Source organism: Sinohyriopsis cumingii, chromosome 11, assembly GCF_028554795.1.
Source record: "Sinohyriopsis cumingii isolate HCF-2022 chromosome 11, ASM2855479v2, whole genome shotgun sequence".
Classification (NCBI taxonomy): Eukaryota; Metazoa; Mollusca; class Bivalvia; order Unionida; family Unionidae; genus Sinohyriopsis; species Sinohyriopsis cumingii.
Window position 1 is genome coordinate 20,962,383 of NC_142971.1, and position 26,692 is coordinate 20,989,074.

At 34.4% G+C, this 26,692-nt stretch overlaps 1 protein-coding gene across 1 annotated transcript in view; it reads left to right on the forward strand.

The window, feature by feature from the left end:
• The window catches only part of LOC149787721 (polyphosphatidylinositol phosphatase SYNJ1-like), a 109,075-nt gene that overhangs the window by 44,645 nt on the left and 37,738 nt on the right, over positions 1-26,692 (forward strand). Inside the window, exons 13-19 of the mRNA XM_089973920.1 lie at positions 140-280; positions 700-892; positions 13,915-14,073; positions 16,879-17,038; positions 19,138-19,210; positions 22,585-22,788; positions 24,302-24,380. Of these exons, the coding sequence (XP_089830046.1) occupies positions 140-280; positions 700-892; positions 13,915-14,073; positions 16,879-17,038; positions 19,138-19,210; positions 22,585-22,788; positions 24,302-24,380 (1,009 nt within the window). The remainder of the gene's footprint in view (positions 1-139; positions 281-699; positions 893-13,914; positions 14,074-16,878; positions 17,039-19,137; positions 19,211-22,584; positions 22,789-24,301; positions 24,381-26,692) is intronic.

The window sequence follows — 26,692 nt, forward strand, 5'->3', positions numbered from 1 at the left end:
AAAAAATATTCCTTGACACCCATCACTCATGTACAATTTACACACAATCTCAATACAAGAAGAGTTATAAAAATAGTTTTAAGTTTAGGAAGAATATATCCATTGAGGATGAAATCTGAGAGTTTTTTTTCTTTCTTAGTACCACCAATGCTCGAGAGTGGGAGAAGTACATTCAGAAAACAATTTCCCGTGAACACAAGTATGTGCTGCTTATCAAGGTCCAGTTGGTGGGAGTGATTCTGTATATCTTTATACGCCCCCACTTGGCACCCCATATCAGGTCTGTTGCTCCTCAGAGAGAGAGAGAGAGAGAGAGATGGGGGGAGACTGTTTAAAATTTGAAAGAAATGATTCAAAATAGTTTAATTGTCGTACTGTTTTGAGGGGTTCATTGCTTATGCAAGGATCCGGAAAGTTTAAAAAGACGTTACTTTTTTATTATTTTTAGTGATCAAACTATTTTGTTATCTATTTATATCATAAAAGATAGATTGTAGACAAGTATGCAATGATCATCTTTTTGTGTTACTGTTTCCTAATGAGATGCATTCATTGCTTCTTAAGAGTATATTGTTGTAACAGCGATGTTTTGAATTTTGCCACTTAAAAGAGTTTTATATCAAATTCGAACTGTGGTACTCATATATGCAGAATTTGGCTTGACTGTGATGCTTTTACAATTTTTTTTTCCTTTGATAGGGATGTAGCAATCGACACAGTTAAGACAGGTTTGGGAGGAGCAGCAGGAAATAAAGGTGGAGTTGGGATCCGTTTCCTGGTATATAGTACGTCCCTTTGCTTCCTGTGTGCCCACATGGCTGCTGGACAGTCCCAGGTTAATGATCGAAACAGTGACTACCAGGAAATCAGCAAAAGAATGGCATTTCCAATGGTATTGTTTTATATTTCTTTTATGAAATTCTGTTTTTGAAAGCACCTTTGGGGAAGCTGTATGTAGGTCTCACTTTGGGTTCTGTGTTCATGTCCATCTGTTCACACCCTAGATGAATCTTAATGTTTAAAGCTTTTTATTGTCTTTTATTTCAGTAACATTTTATCATGTCTTTAGATTTTGAATATAATTGGTTCATGGGTCATCCCTTTATGAGGGTTTTTCCATTTTTGTTCTACTGGTCACAGGCCAGAAAAGCTTATGGGGTGGCCTGTTTTTCTTTATCTGCAGTCTGCTAGCACTGGTTTATCACTAATCCTCCTTAACTATTGGAAGGTTGCCATGAAAATTGACAAATACATTCATACAAAAAGTATTATTAAAGCAAGTTAATGCTGTGTATACTATTTACACTGAAGAACTCAAAACCCATTTGTGTCAATTATGACTACCGATGGAATATCAATGAAAGCCCAGGTGTTGAATAAACACATCTTGTAACAGCGATAAACTCACTGTTTGATCTTACCGGTAGGATATCAGATACAAAGGTTAATTTATTACAAAGTAAACTGACGTTAGAAGCAGACTTTGGATTACTTTTAGCATGGAGATTTTTTTAAACTATACATATGTATACAAAGTCAGCTGACATGGGGAAGCCAACTTGGATTTCTTTCTACCAGTTTTCACTGGGATTTTGAATATAAATAGAAACAGTGGAACATTTTGAAAAGTTAACTTCTCACACATTTACACAAAAAGTGATTCCTCGCAGTCATTGTTATCGTGTACATAGCATATATAAAGGGGAATAAAACTAAAACTAACCACATTATAGATCTCAGCTATTATGAATAAGTTTGTAGTGCGATACTCAAGTAGTGAAGAGGCCTTGCCTCATGCATGGAAAGAAAATGCATTGCCTAAAGCTTCACCTAAGAGGCCCGTAGGTCGACCAAAAAAGCATGGTAGAGAGGAGGAGTGTGATGTAAAAGAAAATGAACCAGCTGCAGATAGACACAAAATTGGAGACCCCAGTCAGGAGCAAGATGATGCCTACAAAAATGATGATGTCAGGCGAGGGCATTACAAGCGTTTTACATTAAAGCAAAAAGAACAAGTTGTAAATTTCTCAAAATTGCAGGGAATTGAAGTAACAGCAAGACATTTCAAAATCCACAAATCAACCATTGCAAATTGGTCAAAAATAGATTGGGAGACCAGTATCATATGGCAGTGAGTTAGATGGAAAAATTGCAAAGTGGGTTCTCATCCAACGCAATCTGCAGATAACTGTTAGTGTGGACACTATATGCACTCATGCCAAGGAATTTGCATCAAGTAAACATCCAGAAATTGAGTTTCAAGCCAGTAGGAACTGGGCAAAGGTTTTTTTAAGTGACACAACCTCGTGCTTTGTTCGCAGACAATGATGGCCCAGAGGATTTGGAGGAGAAAATAAAATTATTCCACGAATTCGTAAAGGCAAGAAGAGAAAGATAATTTCAAAGACAAGATGATAATTAACATGGATGAATTCCTATGTACTTTGATCTCATTCCCGGATGAACTGTCAAAAAGAAAGGTGTTAAAAGTGTAAGAATTCGCATGACTGGTGCGGATAAAAAGCACCTAACCGTAGTACTTGCATGCGTTGCCACCAATGATAATTTTTTGTGGTGTGAGGGAGCTAAAAGATATTCATGCACCAAAAGGATGGATCGTATGCGTGGAGTAGAAGGGTTGGGTGGATGAGGAGGTGATGCTGCAGTGGATTAAAGAGAACTCTTTCTGCAATATAATCATTCCATTGGCATATTACAGATGCTGTAAAACAGGCTTTGAGAAGGGGTAACACAGTGCCTGCATTTATTCCAGGTGGAAGCATCTCCAAGTTACAGCCATTAGACATCAGTGTAAATAAACCGGTCAAGTCCAGCATGAGGAAAAGCTGGACAAATTTTATTCGCAAAGAAGCAGAGGGCCTTTCCAAGGAAAATGACAACACGTCTCGTATTAAGAGTGCAGATAAACAAACAGTTGTAGACTGGATTGCGAAATAAGTAGAATCGCTTTGGGACAAGCCAGATCTGATCCGAAAATCATTTAAAGTTTGTGGTATTAACAATAACTTGAATGGATGTGAGGATAATATCATAAGAGATACTGACTGTGATGGCAGCGACAGTGAAGAGGACGAATTTGTTGGATTTGTGTCTGAGGAGGTTGAGTGGGCAATTAAGAATGTGGACAGATTGAAGGATTTAAATTAAATATATTAGCAGCATTCAGGTTTTTCAGCAGTACATGGATTATGTCAGATATCGCTGCTGTGTAAATAAAAGATGCTTGGTTTCAGAATTAGTATGTTTATCAATCACTCTGTACCGTCATTATCTACCGGTATCTTTATCTCTTTCTTTCTCTCTCTCAGTCTCTTTCTGAATATATTTTTACGTAATTACAGTGAATAGTTTATACTATGCTGATCAATAGTTATTTTGCCAAAATAAGTCATGTAACGAGCATGAACAACAAATAAACCTTGACATTTAATTTTAAAAAAAACTTTGTTGAAGCATAAATTAGAGCAGAAAAAGTTGAACTTGTTCTCATATACACGAATGATTCATTCTTACCTGAGCTCTTGTTCTTAGCAACTTTGCATTTAGGAAGAAAAGTGTAAACAAACAACACTCACAGCATTTTTTTTTTAAAGTTTTCTTTAATAAAATTTACATTTGAGTGCATTTTCTGACATGTAATTTTTGAATGATTTAAAAGGTGTCCTACAACTTACAAGTCGAAAAAACCAATGTGTCCCAAAACATACAGTGCAGAAAAAAATTATTTTAAAAATAAATTTATGGTGTCCCAACAAATACGGTGTCCCAATACAGTAAATACAGTACATTACCTATCACAAAAATTGAATTTGTTTAATATCTTGTGCTACGTTTGACAAATCTTTCTGCTTTTACCTTGCAATGGAAGCTGAAGTATTATCTTTGACCAATTAAAGCATAGCTGCCAAAATTTAGCTTTTGTTCGAGATACATAAAAAATTTGAACACTACAGTGTTCAGTCAGTTTGATACATGTCTTGAAATACTGTGGAATCATTGTATTTAGTAGGGTACTGACTATCAGGGTTTACTATACTTAGCAGGGTAATAATTATCAAAGATCAATATTTTTTGTTGGGTACTAATTATCAGTGTTCTATATTTAGTAGGGTACTGATTATCAGGATTCACTATACTTAACAGGGAAATAATTATCATGGATGACTACTTTTTGTTAGGGTACTAATTATCGGGAATCACTATATTTAGTTAGTACTTTTGATCAGAGATCACTATATTTTGGGGCGTAATAATTATCAGAGATCACTACATTTTTTACGGTACTGATTATCAAGGTTCACTATACTTAGCATGGTAATAATTATCAGGGATGACTATTTTTTGTTGAGTACTAAATTATCAGTGATCACTATATTTAGATGGGTACTTATTATCAGGGTTACTATATTTAAAAGGGTAATAATTATCAGTGATCAATAATATTTAATAGGGTAATAATTATCAGGAATCACTATATTTAAAGTAAAAGTCATACAGGTCATGTAGGCATCCAACATTGATTATTTCAGTAATGGGTGTCTCTTACATACCATTGATGGCAATTATTTGCTTTATTTGGATCCTTATACATCCATATTCCTTTGGAAGGTCATTATTTACATGCCCCAAGAAGTAAATACAGCAAATTCAATTTTAATGTATGTGGATATTTTTGGAAAAGATCAACTTTTAGATATGATCTAGTACAATCTGGATTGATTGTCACATGCTGTGATTTTCCAACAAAAGCTACACATGGTGATAAGCAAGTTAGTACCACCCTATATTGTCACGATTAGACTCAACATGGTCTTTTCTTGATCGATTTTAGTATCTGGCCACTATTGTAAAAGTCCATAGCAATTAATAGTTTTCATCTGGAAGTTTCTTGATGACAGTTGAGGAGTAGAGCATTCATTAATCAAGATTGAATAGTCTTTGGTTAAGCAAAATTAGTATTATATTTTAAAACAGTTTACATTTAAGGCACATACATAACTGGTATGACTTTTACTATTTAGTCAGGTACTAATTATCACAGATCACTATATTTAGTATGGTATTTATTTTCAGGGATCACAATATTTGGTAGGGTAATAATTACCAATGATCACTATATTTGGTAGGATAATAATTACCTGGGATCACCATATTTGGTAGGGTAATAATTATCAAGGATCACTATATTTGGTAGGGTAATAATTACCAGGGATCACTATATTTGGTAGGGTAATAATTATCAAGGATCACTACATCTGGTAGGGTAATAATTACCAGGGATCACCATATTTGGTAGGGTAATAATTATAAAGGATCACTATATTTGGTAGGGTAATAATTACCAGGGATCACTATACTTAGTAGGGTGCTAATATTTAGGGATTTTGTGATTTGAAAGACCTTATGAACAGTGATGTTTATGTTGATGCAAAAGGATCCCATTCTGAATCGTAACATTTTGGCAAAACCCCAAAAATTGATACTAAAAAAAAATGAATGAATTCACAATATTGAACTTTAATTCTCCTTGATACATCTGATTTATTATTCAACAAGTATTTCAGTAAATGAGTTAAAAATCTTATCAGTACAGAGATTCTGTAGCTTTTATCGATCTTATTGTCTCTGGTAAAATAACTAAGAATCTTTAAAATACAAAGTTTAATAATACAGTGTACAACAAATTATGTCTTTCTAAAAAAATTTTAAAATATATTTTGTGAGTGTAACAAGGAACTTTCACAGTAAAAGTGACATAATTATTTTTTGTTAATATTGTCCAGATGTGTAGCAATAAATATATCTATCCCATATTTTTGATCTGTAGAATGTTTTCTAAATGTCATTGATTTTGGGCAGCTATGTTTTAATTTGAATACTCTTCCTGTGGATTTGTTCTTCTTACCCGTTTTTCCATTTTGCTGTGTTATACTAATGCATTTCTCTATTTCCTCTCACCTTCATTACAGGATGTTTGCCAGGTAGGTGTCGTATACAGATCTCAGCATCCAATTTACACAACATGCCACATTTAAGATTCAAAGAAAGTTTGGAAAATGGTCTGTTGAAGACATTGTACAAAATAACAGAACTTTTGTCTTATTTTAATTCTGTTCTGTTTTTTTCTGTAATAAAACAAACATTCCAATTTTAAGCTGTTACTATTTGAATAACTGTAATTCTGAAATCTGTCAATATTTCTGTAAATTTTAATGTAGTATTTAAAATATTAAAGGAAAAATGAATAAAAATCATATAAAACATATACAGATGTTTCTGAAAATGTGGTATGTTCATTTCCAAAGGCAAGGACATGCATGCAAAAGTTTTGATAAAACTAAAATTTGTTTAATAAATTTTTATAGTTCTGAAATTTGACATTGGATACTTTATTACTAACAAAGTGTCATGTGATAGATTTTTTTATGTTCATTATGTAGGTATCTTAGTACTATACTGGTGACTTTTTTCATAGTTGGGGAGGGGCCCCGAGTGGCCGAGTGGTCTAAAGCGCTCACCGTTCCGGATCACTCCCATCTCACCTCTGTCTGCGTGGGTTCGAGTCCAAGGCTTGGCTAGCATGGGTACGTGGGAAAGCCTGCCAGTAGCTTCTCGTGGGTCGGTGGTTCTTCCCTGGGTTTTCCAGGGTTCTTCCTCCACCAATTATACTGGCCGCCATGTATAGCCTATCTTGTGCTGAAAAATGGTGTTAAACCCAAAAGCAACAACAACAAAAACCCTAGTACAACAACAACATAGTTGGGGCTAAATGACTGTCACTCAGTGGGTCAAGTTTTATTCAAAAGAGTTTTGTTGATGGACTATAGTGAAGCACTGACATACCATATGGACTCATTTGTAAGTCAAGTCCATCTGCAAACATCATAGACCCTTATCTCCTGGCACTTGATGTGACATCAAATCTGGGTCTGTGCAGTTTGTATTTTGGACTTGACTTGTCAGCAAGTATATATGGTACCTTTTGTGCCCAGACATCTTCACTATTAATCTAGCTTTCCATTTATTTGCATGACTTTTTTATGCTTAGTAAATAGTAATGTACAATTTGTTAAGGACAATCACCTGTTAATGTTGCAACATTAAATATGCTTACTTATAAATAGAGTCCAACAGCAAGCTGCACAGACCCTGATCTTCCATCCCACTATGGAGAAATCTGTTAATGTTGCAACATTAAATATGCTTACTTATAAATAGAGTCCAACAGCAAGCTGCACAGATCCTGATCTTCCATCCCACTATGTGCAAGCAAATCTGGAGCTGACAGGTTTAATCAGTAGAGCAAACAACATAGACCCTGATTTGACAGTGCAATATGCAATGGCAAATCAGGATCTATGTTGCTTGTAGTTGGACTTGACTTGGGAGTCTATTCAGTATGTAACTCCATGAAAAATGTTTAATATTACATAAATATGCATATAAAGCAGTCCAGAACTACAGAAAAATGTATATGTTTGTGTTCATTTTCATTAACTACTCTTAGTTGAATGTCTATCAGCAAGTAAGGTATTACTTGTCACAGTATAGAACAAGTACCTGTCACTAATTGCCCATAAAACAAAGAGCTGAATGAATATTTAAAAATTCATCAAAATTTTACATGCTGAAGACTAAAGAATCCTCTTATCAAATACAGAAAGAAAAGGGTATGATGATAACTGTTATATTTTGTAAGAAACAATTACTGAGACAAGATTCATGACCCAGAGAGCTCAAAGGCCCACTCCCACAGACCTAACAAGCAAAGGATTACATCATGTTGAATGAAGTAACAGGATTTCATTCACCTACACAGTGTTTGGAACTGCTTTTTCTGAAACTAAACTGAAAGTCAGCGTGGTTCAAGTTCATTTTTTTAACTCTGTAGTCAAACATGTTGACTTTGCTGCATCAAATCACACTTCTTGACTTTTCCAATGCATGTTTTTTCATTTGATGATATCAGTAGGTGAAATTTGGTTAAACCTAACTGATTTGGTGAAACTTTTGGAAAATATAGGCTGCCTTACTCATAAGGTCTTGTTAGGGTTGGCAGTACCCTTTCAGTCCCTGAGTCCCATTGTCAGTGACGAGACTGAGTCCCCATCCTGTAAAGGGAGAGCTCAGATCTAAGTTTGTTTTCCTACAAATTGAAGTCACCTGACGTGTCTTTGCCAGGGCAGGAGGTCTCAGTCACTGGGCACCAGACACCAGTCACTGAAGCCTCTATGATATGGGGATTTTGATTGGGTTGGGTCACCCCTCTCTCCAGACTGCCATTTCATACCACAGGTGATTGAGAATTGGCTTATAAATGCTAGGTTAGGGAAGAGGATCAGATCAGCATTTCCACTTTCATATTATCCCTCTCCATCCCTATGGAATGTTGGGCCTACCACTGCAGGGAAGTGATGAACCTACATTGTCTTACACAGTTTGGGTGAAAATAGGGTTGGGGACAAACCTTCCCCCAGTGCTCCAGGCAGGTGGAAGTGGTCATTGCCCACAAGCAAAGATCATTCCCTTAGCTCTGCAAGAAGAGTTACTGGTTCAAGTTGCTCTTCACCCCAAGTCAAACCCCACAACCAGAAGATATTGGGTTATAAAGTCCCTCTTCCTTGGGGAGAGATAGCCAGATGAAGATGTGCTTGATACAGACCAGGCCATGTTCCTTCTGGTCCCTTATTCTGTTCACACCTGTTGGTTAAGGTGACAACTGACCATTTGATAAATTGGTAAATGAGGTTTATCACCTCATTCCCAGTGACCATTGCAGTAAACCTTCAGGTTCTCGTAATTCTAAAATTCTTAACATTTGAAAAACTTTAGCAAGCTCTTGACCAGGTCTGTTTTTACTTCCTCACTTGGTTACATTTAAGGAGATCTCTCAAAGGTTTAGCAAGAGCTAAGACTTTGCTAAATAATTTAGGAGGGTGATCTGTCCCCACATCTGCGTTGTGACCCTTGATAACTGCTTCTAGCTATGAGGTTCATGTCCCTTTTTGGCTCACAAAACTGCCCACTTTGGATCCTGATGTGACTCAGATGAACTTTTCTGGGGGGGGACCTGGGTTTGCCTTTCAGTGAAAACTCTGGAATCATTGGAGAAAACAGTTATGTCTTAAATCATTAAAATTAGTCTCTCTTCCCCGCATCCCAGCTATATTTTGCCTGTCAAAGTTTGCATATTTATTGGTATTTAATTTCATATATTAACCTCCCTCTATATCCCAACTAAAAATACAAAAGAACAAAATGATACCAACACAAACAGCAGTTGCTTGAAAGGTTACAACAGAAGTACATGTGTTTGATCTCTTCCTTAAAAACCTGTCTGTAAAGTTGCACCATTAATTACTTTCTGATGACCATGGCATTAAAACTGGCTTAAAAATGGTAAAATTCAACTTAGATCCCTGTTATTTTGGATAATGTTATCATTCCACATGTGAAGTAGACCCATGACCAGCTGCCCCATGCTCAATGCATTTAGCAAGAAGTATCAATGTTTGACGTGTTCAGAGCATCAGAGTGCAAAGATGAATCTAATTTGAGAAAAAAAATGGAATCACTTGTTTGAGTTTGCCTTATGTATGAACCAACTTCAACCACAGGACATTGCTTAAAACTATGTCAATCAAGACCTAGTGTCTCATTAGTAATTGTGCATCAGGCAAAAGTTCTAGTATTTTAGCCATGTTGTTTATTGGGATTAAGCATGCATGGATAAAATGAGACATACTTCATGCATGGATAAAATGAGACATACTTTCATGCATGGATAAAATGAGACATACTTTCATGCATGGATAAAATGAGACATACTTCGTACATGGATAAAATGAGACATACTTTCATGTATGGATAAAATGAGACATACTTTCATGCATGGATAAAATGAGACATACTTTCATGCAAGGATAAAATGAGACATACTTTCATGCAAGGATAAAATGAGACATACTTTCATGTATGGATAAAATGAGATATACTTTCATGCATGGATAAAATGAGACATACTTTCATTAAGATTTAAATTGTCCAGCAGCAGTTTCACTTGAATGAAGAATCAATATGATTAAGTATTTAATCTAACTTCCATATTCTAGTATTATTTATTATAATTTCATTTTCCGTAATACTAGTATTTGATTACCTTGTGCATTTTCTCATTTCTCTCTATACTTATTTATGTCACAAACCATTGATTTAAGGCAGTGAGTGGATCTTAAAGCCATTTAGATACATATATATTGAAACAGTATAAAATGCATTATAATTCTTTATTTCAAACAGTTCAAATAAAACAAACACATGTAAAAGCAATTATATTATTTCCAGAGTACAGAAATGACACTGATTTATCCAAAAGCTTTGTTGATATATAGGAACATGACAGAGTGCGATAATGGAGGCAGATGATGTGGGGTGGGTGGGCTTCTTTATGATATGGGGCTAATTTTTTGTTGTTTCCTTAAATTCGTGGTATGGGGCAATAACGAAATTATGAAAATTGATATCCTGCAAAAAATAGTAACACTACAGTAATACAGTTCTACCAATTATTCAAGCCAACATTATACATCAAACATGTCTCCAGCTGGGCACCAAATTTAGCTTGGCTCACTTTACATCATCTACCACCATGAATACTCTATGTAAGCAGCCACTTGAAAAGAATAGAAACCAAATAGTATTTCACAGCTTGCATATTTTTTGTCATCCTTCTAAATCCTTTGGAAAAGCACCAGTTACTTGAGAATGCAAAAAGTGCTTGCACAAATCATATGTTCCTAATGAATGTTTTATATCTATGTACATCATATATCATTTCCACCAATCAGCTTTGCTTGCGGCTTGTGCCCAGTTATTTTTGTTCTCACTTGCATTGGCAGGTGCCAGAAGTGCAAAATAGGTATCACTTAGCAGCAGCATTGAAAGCTGCAAAAAAATATTATGATACTGTAGTATCATTTATTTTTGTTGGGCTCAATTTTTGTGGTTTTGTTTTTCTTGGGTAATTAAAATTCTGGTTTTGCCTGTCATAGTTTGCATATTAGTAGGTATTTAATTTAATGGTTTAACCTTTACAAATACCCAAAATAAAGAATACAAAAGAATAAAACTGTGTCGATGCAAACGGTGGTTACTTTAATGTTTAAAACAATACTACCACCTGTATGGGCACAAATCAAAGACCTGGAAAATTCAATACTTACACCATGTTTTTGACCAAATGAATAACATCAGGAGAAGCTGATGCAGCCAACAACACTAAAACAATACTTCCATCTCTATAAGCACAAATAAAACACCAGTTAAGATTAATCACTTTTGCCATGTTTTCATTTGAGTGCTCAACACCAAAGGAAGCAGACGCAGCCAACAACACTTGGCCAATCAGTTATTAAAGTACATATGAATGATCTCTTACTTAAACTACTGTCCATCAGATTGCACCATCAGTACTTTCTGACAATCATGGCATTAACACAGTGGCTTAAAATTGGTAAAATTCAACTTAGAATTTGGTTCCTGGACTTCCTAACCCTGCAGAAGCTGCGAACAGGGCGCAGGCGCTTGCTTACCAGGCAGCTAATGTTTGGGCCTGCCTCTTGTACAGACCGACTTCAACCACTAGACTTGACAGTAAATAAAGATTACAAAGAAGAATTTAAGTCATGCTTCCATGAGTGGTATGCTAAATAGGTCATGGGCACCATTACTGAAAAAGATGTTACTTGTGACGATCAGTATAAAGTATTAGTAAAACTGGCAACCTCATTAATCAAGCCAGTTCACACTGAATGGATAATTGCAGCTCACGTGACAATGAGCAAAAGTTCAGACCTAATTATCAGTCATTTTGAGAAAGCTGGACCTTTAAATTCAGCAATTTGGGGATTATTTACCTGAGAAGAATTTGTGAGTAACATGAGACTTGATTGACATGAAGTTGATACAGTGGCTTTGTCCAAAAATCTGTGAAATGTGAGTGTTTCAAGAAATAATTATAGTATTTTACAAGATTGTTGTTCTTTTGGATTAAAAATGCATGGATAAAATAAAATGTGCTTTCAGAAGGATTTAAATGTTTCAACAACAGTTGTACTCGAATGAAGGATTTATATGAATAAGTATTAAATTTAATTGTCATATACTGCTATTTTGCATTATACTTTCTTTCATTTTCAGTATTACTATTGTTTGAATACCTTAAGCTTTTTCTCTATTTTCTCTCTATCCTTACTTACCTCACATATCGGTTTAAGGCAGTGAGTGTAAAATTGCAGCTATCGAATACCTTATCGAACATGTGCATTGAAACAATATAAAATGATCTATAATTCTTGTTTCAAAAGGTTAAAATCAAAAATAAAATAAACATATGTAAAAGCTAATAATTAATTACCAGATTACAGTATTGACCTTGATTTATCAAATACTAGTAGATGTGTTAATAGCAAGATATTACTATTTACCCCATGACCAAAATGAAACCATTTTGTCTCTCAAATATATAACAATATGTTTTTAAAGAAAACACATGAACCTTAGTATTTTTTCATTTTTTTTATTACGTTATAATTTGATAAAATTAACTTTCACAGATACTATGATGTGAAACAAATATATTCAGGTTACAGAAACAAAAGTTATTATTTTATACATCTGAGGCCAAAAAAAAAAAAGAAAATATGTGTTTCTTCTTGCACTGGTTTTAAAATTAGATGGGTGTTTTTTTAACAATGATTAATATAATGTACTAAGCACTTCAAGTACTGGGACAACCAGTTCAGATGCGCAAATCAATTTCGGAATTGTTAAATATTTTTTTTTTAAACTATATATATATTATAATGATTGGTATATATAACGTAATAAGCACTTCAGGTACTGGATTATACAAGTTCGTTTAGTGAATTAGATGCACAAATCAATTATGGGACATTTTTTTCAACATTTTTTTTTTATCCTGTAAGAAAAAAGTTCAAGACTCAGCAATGAAAAACGGGGAAGGTCAGCCAACTGGAAACATATATTTTATTTTTTGGCCTGACTGGCATTTAAGATATTTCATCCTTAAACTAATACAATTATTGAATTCTTGATCATCTAGCTATACTGCAGTTCAGTACATAGTGCATACAGTAATTAGCTGATGCAGTATTACTATGCATTTGACCTGTGTTTTGTTTATCCCACCCATTGACCCCTACACACACACACACACACACACACACGCAATTATCAAATTTTCAGTCATTCTTGCTAGTGTACTTAACATGGTTGGCAGTTCTGGGCACCAAATAGCATGTTATAATGAAGAAAAGCTGTAACGAGATGATTTTTGCTGTCCTTCGTTGCATCTAGTGTTTTCTATGTATACATGCTTGTATCTCACGGAACTTGTCCTTAGAGCATGGAAACTTGTTCGTGTTTATATCATTGAGCGTATATCTTTATTAATAGTGCTTCAGTTGTATCTTCCGCATGTTGTTTTACTGGAAGTTCGCACGAGAGAGGTACTATAGTTACGAGACTCATCTGTATTCTTAGAATACAAACCTTTTACTTTGACAGATTTTAACACTGTAGTTATCTGCCCTTAAAACACTAAAAAAAATTATATTGTTGCATATCCTTAGCCTTGTACTTTTGCAACACTGATAACATTTTGTATTATACTGTTGTGTGGATTAGTCTTGTATGTTTACAAGACTGTTAACATTTTGTATTATACTGTTGTGTGGACTAGTCTTGTGTATTTACAAGACTGTTAACATTTTATGTTATATTGTTTCATAGATTTAACCTTGTACAAATTAGAGCAGAGGATAACATTTTTAACTTTCATACAGTAATACATCTTTGTTTCTCAATTTCCAGGGCAGAACAATGCATTCTCATGACTATGTTTTCTGGTGTGGCGATTTTAACTACAGGATTGACCTGCCAAACGAGGAAGTGAAGGAACTGATAAAAAATGAAAACTGGACTGCTCTTCAGACCTTTGACCAGCTCAATAGTCAAAGAGAAGCTAAACAAGTACAAATTTTATCTTCAACCTTTCTTTATTGCTGATAAATAATCTTTTAAATCTTAAATGTTTTTACCCCAGACAGAGCTTCTTTATAAATATATGTAATAAAGTCATGTTGGCACAGTATGCTTCAACCTTTTGCTTCTGGGAAGGGTCCTATTTAAAAAAAATTAGAAAAAAATAATTTGGCATAACATTTGAACCTATTTACTCCTAATTCTTTTCTTCTATTTTTCTATGGGTATAAATTCTTGAGGTTTTTTAAAGGGATATTTTCATTGGTACTTAATTAAAGGGATTTTGAGAGGGATTCTATTTTTTTCCACCTGAGGCTTCTTGTTCTTTGGTTCTTTAATTTGTAATCTGTACCAACCACAAAATTCATGAAAATTCCTACCACGTAAGAAATTAATAAGTTCACAGGAATTCAGATTTGGACTTATAACTTCATTCAGCGATGCTGCAATGATTATATCTAAAAGGAGAGATCCCCCTACCCCCACGTCATCAAAACTAGGTGGAAGAGGTCAAAAAAAAGAGGGACAGGATGGAAATCATCATTGTTTACCTAACAGTTAAATCATCCATCTCTCTTTCTTGCTGCTACACTTTGTTAGGGCTCTATTGAAATCAACTCCACAAAAGATGTACCCTCTAGTTGTATAAATATTCAACTGCCAGTTGTTTCTGAGCTTAATATGATCGTTATCGATGTGTAAGTAGTGTTCTGTACTAAGAACTAAAGATGTCAACAGGTATCTGGTTGTTGATGGTAACCTGCTATATAAAATTAGCCATTTGGTACCCGTTCATGTAAAAAAAAGTGTTTCCAAGGTCAGATCAGAGATTATATCTGGTGACGCCAGGAGCAAGCAAGACACATAATAATAAGTACAGTTTGAGACTCATGTCATGTAACTATTGGCTCCTGCACATTTATCCATCATAGACCTCCATCTACTGATCTTATATTTATGACATTTTTCACCCTTTTGCCATGTACGTTGAGTAGTTTCCATATTTTCTATTTATAGTAACTGTACCTTGCACTTTTCCAAGAAAACAGATGGGTACTATGTGTCACAGATTCATTATATTTTGATACACACTGAGTGAACCAGACTATATTAAAAAATAAAAGGCACCAAATATTAGCGAAATGGGCTTTATCGATGTGACTCACGGATGTTAAATGACTAAAAAATGTTAGAGGAGAGTGATTTTGTTAAACTGAAAAACGTGTTGCATCCGGAAAAGGACAAATCATTGGCACTTTACAAATTTTGAAAGAGGACAATGACAGTTTAATACAGCATTCAGAATTTGTGGACTTGACGTTATGAATATTCAGCAAAAGTTAGAGTGACTTGTGTATAAATAATTTATCAGTTTGTTTTGTGTCTGAATTCTTGACAAGAATTTTAACTAAGTGCCCATTTATATTAAGCTACATCTGCATACTTTGGAATGGACAGATAAGTATCTTTTTGTGGGTTTTTTGTAAATCCTTATTTTTTCAGTTTAAGAGTTAAATATAAAATCCAAACTGAGCAGTGCTGTATTTTTTAATGCAATGACTTTGAACTAATTTGCAAGAGGTCTCATAGGTCATTATTTCCATGTGCACAAATTCTTTAAATTGTTTGGAATTTGTGCACTCACATGCCATGCCACCATCTCTGCATCATTGTGGTGTCCGGTATTCCCTGTCAGCTCTAAGGCATATCATATATTTCTGTAAAACTAATCTGATACATGCCTTCAGTTTGTATAAGGTTTGTGAGAAATACATTGAGAAGTTTAGTGAGAAATACAGTGAGAAAAGTTTAGTGAGAAATACAGTGAGAAGTTTAGTGAGAAATACAGTGAGAAGTTTAGTGAGACATACATTGAGAAATTTAGTGAGACATAGTGAGAAGTTTAGTGAGAAATACAGTGAGTTTAGCGAGAAATACAGTGAAAGTTTAGTGAGAAATACAGTGAGAAGTTTAGTGAGAAATACAGTGAGAAGTTTAGTGAGACATACAGTGAGAAGTTTAGTGAAAAATACAATGAGAAGTTTAGTGAGACATACAGTGTTTAGTGAGAAATACAGCAACAAGTTTAGTGAGAAATACAGTGAGAAGTTTAGCCTCTGTATCATATATGCAGATCTAATTTGTTCAGATTGTTGGTGACAAAGTTTATGTGATAAGCATAAATTTCAATCGTTCAGGGAGTGTTGGGTTCTTATTTTTTTAAATCTCAATACATGTTTTGAGATCCCAAGGGGGTTCAGTGGAATTCATATAAACTTTTAGAAAATGACTGGAATTTCACATTTGGATAAAAGAAAAGAAAATATTTTTTTTTTTGAAGCATTTAATACACATTCAAACAAATAAAAATGTTGGTTGATTTAAAATTGTCAAACAACATCACCACACATACAAATGGGAACACATATAGATATTACATTTTAAAAAATACATAATGTTTCTGGCTTTAAAATCTGTTTGACAGTGCAATACAGTCTTAGCTAGATGTAGTTTTTGCTGCTCTTTTTAGTTCGTAGGGTTTTGAAGGTGATGTGGGTGACATTAGTGTTCCTTTTATCATTCATCAGAGACTGGATGGTATTGTTATTCAGATTTCTCTGTAGATTTTATATTAAGTTATCATTCTGCATCAGCAGTGCTGTGATGTGACACATCATGTATAGATAAGTGTTGAATGTGATAATGAAACCAACTGAAAGTGTCATAACTGAAGATGTATGATTGATTGTACTTTGTGTTCAGTACATGAATTTATTTCTTCCTTTTGCCCAGACTTTTATAGGTTTTAGTGAAGGACCCCTGAACTTTGCTCCAACCTACAAATATGATCAGTTTTGTGATGACTATGATACCAGTGACAAAAGCAGAACCCCAGCCTGGACTGATAGAGTGTTGTGGAAGCGCAATCCCTTTTTTAGACATAAAAATGAAGGTAAGTAGAACTCTGGCATTGACTGTTAGTGTTGTGGAAGAAAACCCCCTTCCTTAGAATATGGAATTCAGATTAAGTGGAAACCCAGCCTGGACTGGCAGTTTGTGGAAACACAAACCCTTCCTTAGATAAGAAAGTCAGATCAAGTAGTACCCTAATATGGACTGACAGAGTGTTGTGGAAACACAAACCCTTTCTTAGACATGGCAGTCAGATTAAGTAGAACCCCAGCTTGGACTGACAGAGTGTTGCGGAAACATAAACCCTTCCTTAGATACAAAAGTCAGAATAAGGAAAACCCCAGCCTGGACTGACAGGGTGGTGTAGAAACATAAATCCTTCCTTAGATATGGAAGTCAGATTAAGTAGAACTCTGGCCTGGACTGACAGAGTGTTGTGGAAACACAAACCTTTCCTTAGATAAGAAAGTCAGATCAAGTAGTACCCCAGCTTGGACTGACAGAGTGTTGTAAAAACACAAACTCTTCCTTACATATGGAAGTCAGATTAAGTAGAACCTTGGTCTTGACTGGTAGAGTGTTGTGGAAGTGTAACCTGTTTCTTAGATATAAATCAAATGGTAAGTAAGACATTACTGCTAGCTTAATGCATTTATTTGTTAGTTGATTTTTATAATTTCAGATATTTAAAATGTTTAAAGTTTTTAAATTGTTGCTGTTCTATGTTATTGTACTGAAACAGACTACAGTCAACCTTCTTCTGGTCACCTTTGTTCAGTGGTCATATAGTTATAATGACCATTCTAATTTCCCCCAGGTCAAAATTCCTGTAAGAATGTCATGTGTTTAACTATCACCTGCTTCCTGCAGTAACTACTGAGGTATTTCATAACACCCTGCCGTAAGCAATCACTTTAGTGCATCAGGAGTTACTGCTCCAAGGATACACATCTTTTTGTTTGATGAGCAAGGAAGGCATTGTTTTGATAAAGGCATATTCTGTGAATAGATGTTAAGTGTTCCATTTCCCATTTGTATTGATCATTCTCCAGCCACACTCTCAGTCATAATCAAAGGTGTCAACATGTCAATTTCAAAAGCAAGGAAGTGTTTATCTTTATAGGAGATTATCAAAGCAATTGTTTTGCTGGATCATGGGAACAGTATTTTTGTTATTGCAGCAGGAATGTAAGTAATTTTTTTGTGCTAGTGTGACAGGTTTAATTAATCTATTTGCCTGTGAATTAAAGCTATCTATGAAGAAAAAAATGTTGGCTTTGAGAAAAGATATGAGATACATACTTCTTTTGATTTTCTGTTCACAGGCTTCTCAAATAAGCCAACTGATTTTTGATCTAAGCAAGTTGAGCAACGGACTAAACAGGATATTGTCTTTATAGCCTACACAAACAAAACTTGGTGTATATTTTTAAGTCAGTGATGAATTCGTTTCAGGGATGGATTAAACTTCAGTAATCTTGTGTGGAATATAAATTTAGGAGAGAATGACATAAACCTGTTTTGTTATACAGTGCGCATACAATAATCTTGAAAATGTAATAATGATGATGATGATAATAATAATATACACAATATTAGGTGAATGCTATTTGTTCCAAATCAATTTTTAAAGGTAAACCTGTGTGCAATGGTTAGTTCTGCCTTTTCCCATGAGTGACCCTTATTGACAGGTTTGACTGCATGAGCATGTTATTTAGATTAATAAGGGTGATTAGATATTTGTTTTATGTGTTTTATGTTTTTGACAGAAATATGAAATGAAGTCAGTCAATTGGAAAAAATTTAATGCTGATTTTTACATTTCTTTCTGTAATTTTATTTTATGATCCTTGTGCTTATCTTGCGGAAGGAAGCTGCGATGACTCAGAGCTGCGATGACTTAGAGCTGCGGTGACTCGATATCCTACCACTGGACCAGCATGAGTGGTGGGTCCTTGGGTACGGCACTTTACTCCAATTGCCTTGGCACTAAATAACCTAGTTGTGTTGCTGTGTCATCAAGCCCCAAACCAAACCAAATTATTTTGGAAAGCAATATTTGAAAAAGGAACTTCTTCACTGCATCATAAGATTATGCTTTATGTAAGTGAGACATAATGATGTTGATTCATCTTTCAGAAGAAGAGGATCTGTCTCATACATGTAAACTGCTTCTGTACACCAGATCTGAGCTCAAAACTTCGGACCACAGGTAAAATTTGCAAGACTTCATCTATATACGTGTTAAACTGCCTCTTTTCATTGATAGTATTAATGTTACAAAACAAATAAAGTTTCCCCCTTCCACACTTGACAATACAGTAGTTTTAATCCAGTGCATTGCCTGATAGTGAGATGAAGGTGTCACTGCCTTGTAGCTATCAATTTTCAGATTCTATGATAAGATTTTGTGTTAATGTGTTTGAGGAATAATATGGAAGCATATGCCATGGTATGGTCAGCTGTCAGTCTCACTTGGGGTATTTTATCAATCTATTATTTTTTGTTAAAATTTACATGGTGGTTGTTAAGGGACTCTAATTATGAATTATTAGATGGAAAATAATATAAATTGATATAATTTGTTTTAAAAAATATACATTTAATTTTCATGTTTTCTTGTCATTTCTACCTATTTCAAATATGTATAATTTCATTTTCCAATTAATAATGTTGAGCATTGTTGACTGTATTACAAGTAACTTCCCCCATAACTGTTCTTGTTAACTATTGTAAGTTTATGCTTTATTGCATTTAAATTGATAAAATTTGCCAGTAATTACATTTTCTGACTTGAAGATTTAAATACCTAGCTTGTTAAAATATTTACTAATTTTTTTAATATACAATGAAAATAGTGTTTGGTTAATCACTTGTGTTTGTAGTGACCTTGTTTACCTTATGGCATCACCACTTGTACATAGCAGATTTTAACTTTCAATTAATGAAGTACATCACTTGATTTCAAATCATAGGCACCATAGCACTAAACTTAAATGATGTCTCAAAAATTGATGTTAGTCTCAGAAATACTTGCAACAATAACTCAGTGGTAGTTTGCTTGGATGGAAACAACCTTTAATTAAGTGCATGTTTACTTAGCAATGTTAATTTTATGTAGCAAAAGGCAATAAAAGGATTATTGTTGTAGAACAAAGGGGTACTTTTGGATTGCAGCAACTCCTCGTACTCTGACTATTGACGCCATGCTGGACCGGAAGCAGCCATTTGCATTTGACGACCCAGGAGCTATTATTAGGCATTTGAAAACCAGAAAATCTATTATTAGGCACAAAGCTATTGCAGAGTTCATAGCAGTAGATGTGCAACCATTTTCCGTTGTTGAAGACATTGGATTTCGATGTCTGTTGGCCAAGGCAGATCCATGCTATAAAATTCCAAGTTGTCAGTGATGGCATTTTGTCGCAACGAGCTGTCAAAGATGTTTTAGCAATCTCGCAATCCATAGCCAGCAAGTTCCAGCACTCCATCCTGGCACAACAGCAGCTCAAAGAGCACCTGGAAATTTTTTTGCATTGCCCATAAGAAACTTGTCCAGGACGTACTGACACACTGGAATTCTACATACAATATGTTGGTTTTGTTATATGAACAAAAACAAGTCGGGGGCTTACTCTACTCTCTATGACCTGCCTTGCCTAATAGCCCAACAGTGGGTCTTGATTAACAATATTGTGGACACATTAGACCCATTTGTGGACATTACCAAGGAAGTAAATGAATGCCAAACATCAGCAAAAAGAAGCTTATCTTGGCAACCATCTTGGATCCATGATTCAAACATCGCCTTTTTAGTGAAGAATTACTTGTGACCAGATCCAAAGAATGGCTTAGAGCAGAATGCATCATAGTTGCATCAGCTGACAAGCAGGAGGAGCCCCGACCAAAAAAAGAAAGACTGAAACTGAAACAAATGCCACTGGACCATCAACATTGCATCTCTGGGATTTGTTTTCTGTGGCCTGTGATGAACCTGTCCATGCCATCAATGAAACAACCCACGTGGATGACGCCGTTGATGTGATGCTTGAATTGTGTCTGGCCAGCCCTCTGTTGCCACGAGAAGAAGACATATACAGCTGGTGGAATGCTCACAGGTTTCAGTTCCCCTACTTGGCCAAATTGGCTAGATGCTATTTGTCTGCACCAGCTTCAAGCGTTCAAGTGAGCAGCTGTTTAATGGTCCAGGCCAGATTTTTTTTTGATCATCGTGGATCATTACTTGGCAAGAAGGGAGAAATGTTACTGTTGCTTAAATACAATCTACCTCAACTAGGCTTTCAGTACTAGCTGCAGCCAGCATACAGTGATGTCTAACTTTAGTCTTAAAGCATGCATATTATTAATTTTAATTATTATTGGGCTATCGTTATTAACATTTTTTACTCATTTATTGATGTCTATTAATGGCAACCTACATCATTGAACGTAAGGTAAAAGACTAGCTTAATACATTTTCCTTCATTTATATCTTGAATTGGCAAACCATAAGTTGTATCATTATTAGTTTTAAAGTTTTTCAAGTTTTATGTTTGTGTGATCGTTGTTTTCTACAAACAGCAATGTACTTCTTATCCAGTTTCTGTTTTTTTTTGTATAGAAGTTCAAATTCACTTGCTATATAAAAACTTTGTTATAACTCACACAGCAAAATACCTGCTTGTGTTACACTAATAGGTTTATGTTTCTGAACCAGTCATTGTTATAAAACAAATAATAATGAAATAATCTGTCTCATAATCGATATCAGCAGTTTTAATAATCGTCCATACACAGTATTGGCATAATTGGCAGAAAGTGACATTGGTACAGCTTTAGATTGAATTCTGGTGAAAAAGTAGAATTGTGAATGGAAGTGTATAGGTGTGATCTTGTTAACACAGTGTTAGAGAGCTTTCATAATGGTAAACTTGCTGATATCAGTTATATTCAGATCTGTAGTGGTAGTTGATTAATTTTCATCACATGGTAAGTCACTACTGATCATTGACTGACAGTTTTGTAGACTGCATGATGCCTTCTTACTCTAATGAGTATCTAATCATACTTGATTAGTTTGAGATTTTTGTGTGACCAATTACATTCTTTCATTCTTAATGACAGTGGGATGTATGAATAAACTTTAGTATCTCATTTTTCATTTATTTTGACTTTAATAAGATAATTTAGTTATTCATTGCAGTTACAATTGTTTGAGATCATATTCAGTTATATTTGTTTCTGATTTTTAATACTTGGTTCTATGTTTGTGTCATGGTTCACAAATTAGTTTCATTTATGGATATATGTACATTGTAATACAATTTTAGGGATAAGGTAGTAGTCCATACAAGAAAATAATCTGCATAATTGGCTTTCAGAGAAGTTCATTTGTTGACAGGATGTAATTACTTTAAATTCATTTGTTGAAAGGATGTAATTACTAGTAGTGCATATCAGATACATTTTCTTGATGTACAGTTGCATAGGGATGTTTAGTTTGGATTTTTTAAAATTACAGATGTGTTTTGAAAAAAGAGTCCTTGTGAAAGTTTTTTTTTATTATGTCCATTCCTCTCATTTCAGACCAGTGATGTCCCTGTTTGATATAGAGGTGCTGCAGGTGAACGAAGCAGCAAGGGAGGCAGTCTTCCAGGATGTACTGTCAACCCAGGGCCCCCAGGATGGCACAGTGGTTATCTCTCTTGCTGGGGGCAAGGAGTTTGATGATGATGTTGTAGATGAAATTGTAGGAACTTTCAGTGATGTTGGGGAGATCATTCTAGTCAGGTAACAAGAAAGCTTGACTAATAGTGTCATACATAAATTTCCTTTAACACTGTAGCTCCTGTTTCTGGCAAACTTTGGTTCCTACAGTATTCAGATATAAAATATGTATAGATTTTTAAGTAGAGATTAGGATTCTTTTGCTTGTATTGTATTGTATTGTATTGTATTTTATTGTATTGTATTGTATTGTGCATCTTTTTTTAAAGCAAACCTCTTTATGACCACAGAAAGTCAAAACTTACCCCCAGTAATGAAATTTTTATGTGGATGCATCTCAAGGAAGTAAGTAAGCCATACAGGAATTAGGTCACCTTGATCTAATTTTATGTTTAAGTTACTTGTGTTTTTAGCTATCCTTTCATTTCACACTCTGTCAGTATCTTTACACATTTTCACCTACACTGAAAAATTGATTTTTGGATATAACTTAAGGTGACTTAATTATGGCCAAAGTAGATCATTGTGACCAAATCTTCATGATTGATTGACCTTTATTTTAAGTCACTCATTAATAGCATAGTGATATCTTGCCCCCCCCCCCCCCAATTTCACCTGCACATAAAAATTGTTTGGGTTGGGGTGGGAGATGGGGTTTAATCATTTTAAGCACCTGATTGGCTTTACATGTGAGCCAGTATATTTTTTTGAGAAAGAACCTAGTAAAAACCACTGACTGAAGCAAGCTTTCTCACATGCTCACATTGGTTGAACTGATATTCAAACTGGTTGAACTGATATTCAAACCCTTGTGGATAGAAGTGACATGCAAGTGATTAACAGAACATAAAAAAAATAACAGCACATAAAAGAAAATATTTTAAAAATAAGTATTGTTAGATTAAAGCTGCAGTTGTCTGTGTGTGAAGCAGCCATATTTACCACTAGACCATTTAAACATCATCTTAAGTTTCATAATTTCTTGGTCATAATGTTATCAACGTCTATTCACTGGCAGTGGAAAAATATTTATCATATTTCACTTACGTGAAATATCAAGATTATTTCTCTCAGAAACTCCAGTATTTCATGGCCAAGCATAAAATAATAGCAACTCAATTTTTTTTGAAAGCAATTTTCAGAAAAGCACAATTTAGCAATAAATCAAAAGAATACATACAGTTTTTAAGAAAAATTCAAATTTGGAGATGGTGTAACCTGTTAAAAAAATTCCAGTAAATTAAGTTTATCGAAATGTAACTTTTCTGGTACAAATAATTAAATAGATAAAATGAAGCAACAGATTCTTCAAAAAATTTTGTCTCATTATTTATAAGGAAATGTTTTCTTTGATTAACTTTCTATACATAACATCTGTCTTGCTACTGGCCCTTTGCTTTTTTTCTCAGACCTTTTGAAAATTGTACATGGGGTCACACTAACCCAGCATGGTAGGGTAAATAACTTGAAAGCGTCCTTCAGAATGTATTGTTTTGATTTAGTTCTACTTCAGCAATAACTAGAACATCAGTTGTCTTTTTTTCTTCTCTTCAGATTGTCTTTTCTTTCTCTTCAGATTTATAGAAGCAGATATGTGGCTGATTTACAGGAGTGGTAAGCTGGCTATGAAAGCACTTCAGTATAATCAGTCACAGGTAAATACCCTATTTAAAAGGCTAAATTTCAATCAAAATTGACTTTAAATGTAAAGAGATTGATTCTTTTGTTTGTATTTGATAGACAAAGCCCATTGGCCTCATTATATAAACATAGTAGATCCTTATGAATTGTTTCTGTCTGAGAATCAGTTTGCTAGTTATAGGCATTTTGGAAGAGTAGTGGTTGGATCCATAATTTAACATTCTCAGGCATGAGACTCTTCAGAGAACTCTCTAATTTCAGGGATTATTTACTCTGGATGAATGATTGAAAACAATTCCCAAATGGTCCGGTAATATTCAGAATTGAAGAATTTTCCTTTATGGATGCATAACAGCAGGGCAATTAACTGACACTTAAGGGAGTTTTGAATTTTCTCCTCATGCTTACATTATTTTTTTTCTCCAATCAAGACCACTGTTTCTGGTAGATGAATATATTTATTTTACTCTCACCCATTTTTTCGCCATAAAATTCTCAAATGTCGTTATCATATAATTTCTCAAAATTAATCATGAAACATCTTGGGAATAGATTTCAACATGTTATTAAAAGTAAATATTTATTCTAAAGCAAACATGAAAGGCTAGAAGGAAAATCAAGGGTCAAAACTAATACAGAGTCAGTTATGTACTTGAATGAATCCAATAGTGATTTTTGATTGGTTGAATACCTGTGATGGCATCATCATAAAACTATTGATATAGAGAAGGAGGACATCATGTCCTATATTCATCAAAAATGAAAATAGGATGTTTTAGGCATTGAAGATATTTATTGTGTTCTCTTTTTATTCATCTGCCATAAAGCAGGGAGCATTATGTTCAGGGTTCCCATGTTACTGGGAAATTGGTGGAAGAGTCGTGAGAAAGAATAGGTTGACTTCCCAATCAGGAAGAACCCTTTAATTTTACAAATATTGATCAATGGGGGAAAATGGGGAAATTGTAAGCTGTCACTTAATGACAGAAAAACTGTGTAATTGAACTCATTGTGTTAAATTTATGGAGTTTTTACCGAAATGTTTAGAGGTTGTGGAAGTCTTCACTCACTTGAAATACATTTACAGTGCTCCTTTGTTGTAGAAGATAAAAAGACCAGTATTGATTTCATGGGTCAAAAGATCAAAGGTCACTGACTGAAAGAAGAATAACGGTTTCTGTACAATAGCACAAGTATAATGACACATACCTGGACCAAACTTTGGATAGCTTGCACTTGAAGTAAGCAAGAAGGTTGTCAATATTAGGGTCAAAGGTTCAGGTTCAAGGTCAATGAAAGAAAGAAAAAAACTGGTTTCCGTACAATAGCATTAGTTCTACTCTCACATAGCTGGACCGAACTTTGACGATGGCATGCACTTGCAGTAAGGAAGAAGCTAATTGATTTTGGAATCATATGGTCACTGATTTTAAAAGGATACAAATGTTTTCTACATAATAACGCTGCATTACATACCTATACCAAACTTTGGGGATGGCTTGCACATGGTATAAAGAAAAAAGCCTATCAAGTACAAAGTCAAGGTCAGTGTCACTATGAAAGAAGAAAAATGGTTTCTGCACCAAAAGTTCTTTTCCATGGTTCTTCACTAAAGTTTGTGGATGACTTTCCTGTTCAATTTGTTGGTCAAAAAGTCATGGTCCAAGACACTGGCTCAAAGACAAATGTCTTTCAGAAAATAACCTTTGTTCAAGAGTAAGTACCTTAACCAAACATTGCGGATGACGTGTGCTCAAGGTAGTAAAATAACCTTTAGATTCTTGGGTCTAGAGGATGCAGCTCATGGTTTAATAAATTAGTGTAATGTTTTATGTCTAATTAAGTCTAATTTGTCTAATTAAGTCTAATTAAGTCTGAAATAATGGTTTCTTAATTTACAGTGGTGAGCCATTTCAGTTGGTGTTAATAGTTAATATTTGCATTTCACTCTATCTGTGCATAATTTTTGTCTCGGCGTTAAATTTTTATGTTGATGTTACGTATTTTCACAAGTCAGGCAAAGGGGGATACATTGTCACTCAGATGCATGGGAGACAAGATTCCATGGAACATTCATTCAGATTTTCTTTTATTTATTTTTTATGAGTTTTTTTTAAAGAATTAAAATGTTCTTTTTTTACCATAAGTTTGTTCTTATAATCACAAAGATGTTGCTTTTGATGATAGTTCTTGGTACATGAACAGTTGACTACATGAATGCAAGTAATTACTTTCTTTTCTTTAGGAATGATATGATTTTTTTAATGATATATTTTGTGCATTTTTATATTGTCAGAAGTAAGAATTCAATTTCATAATGATTACA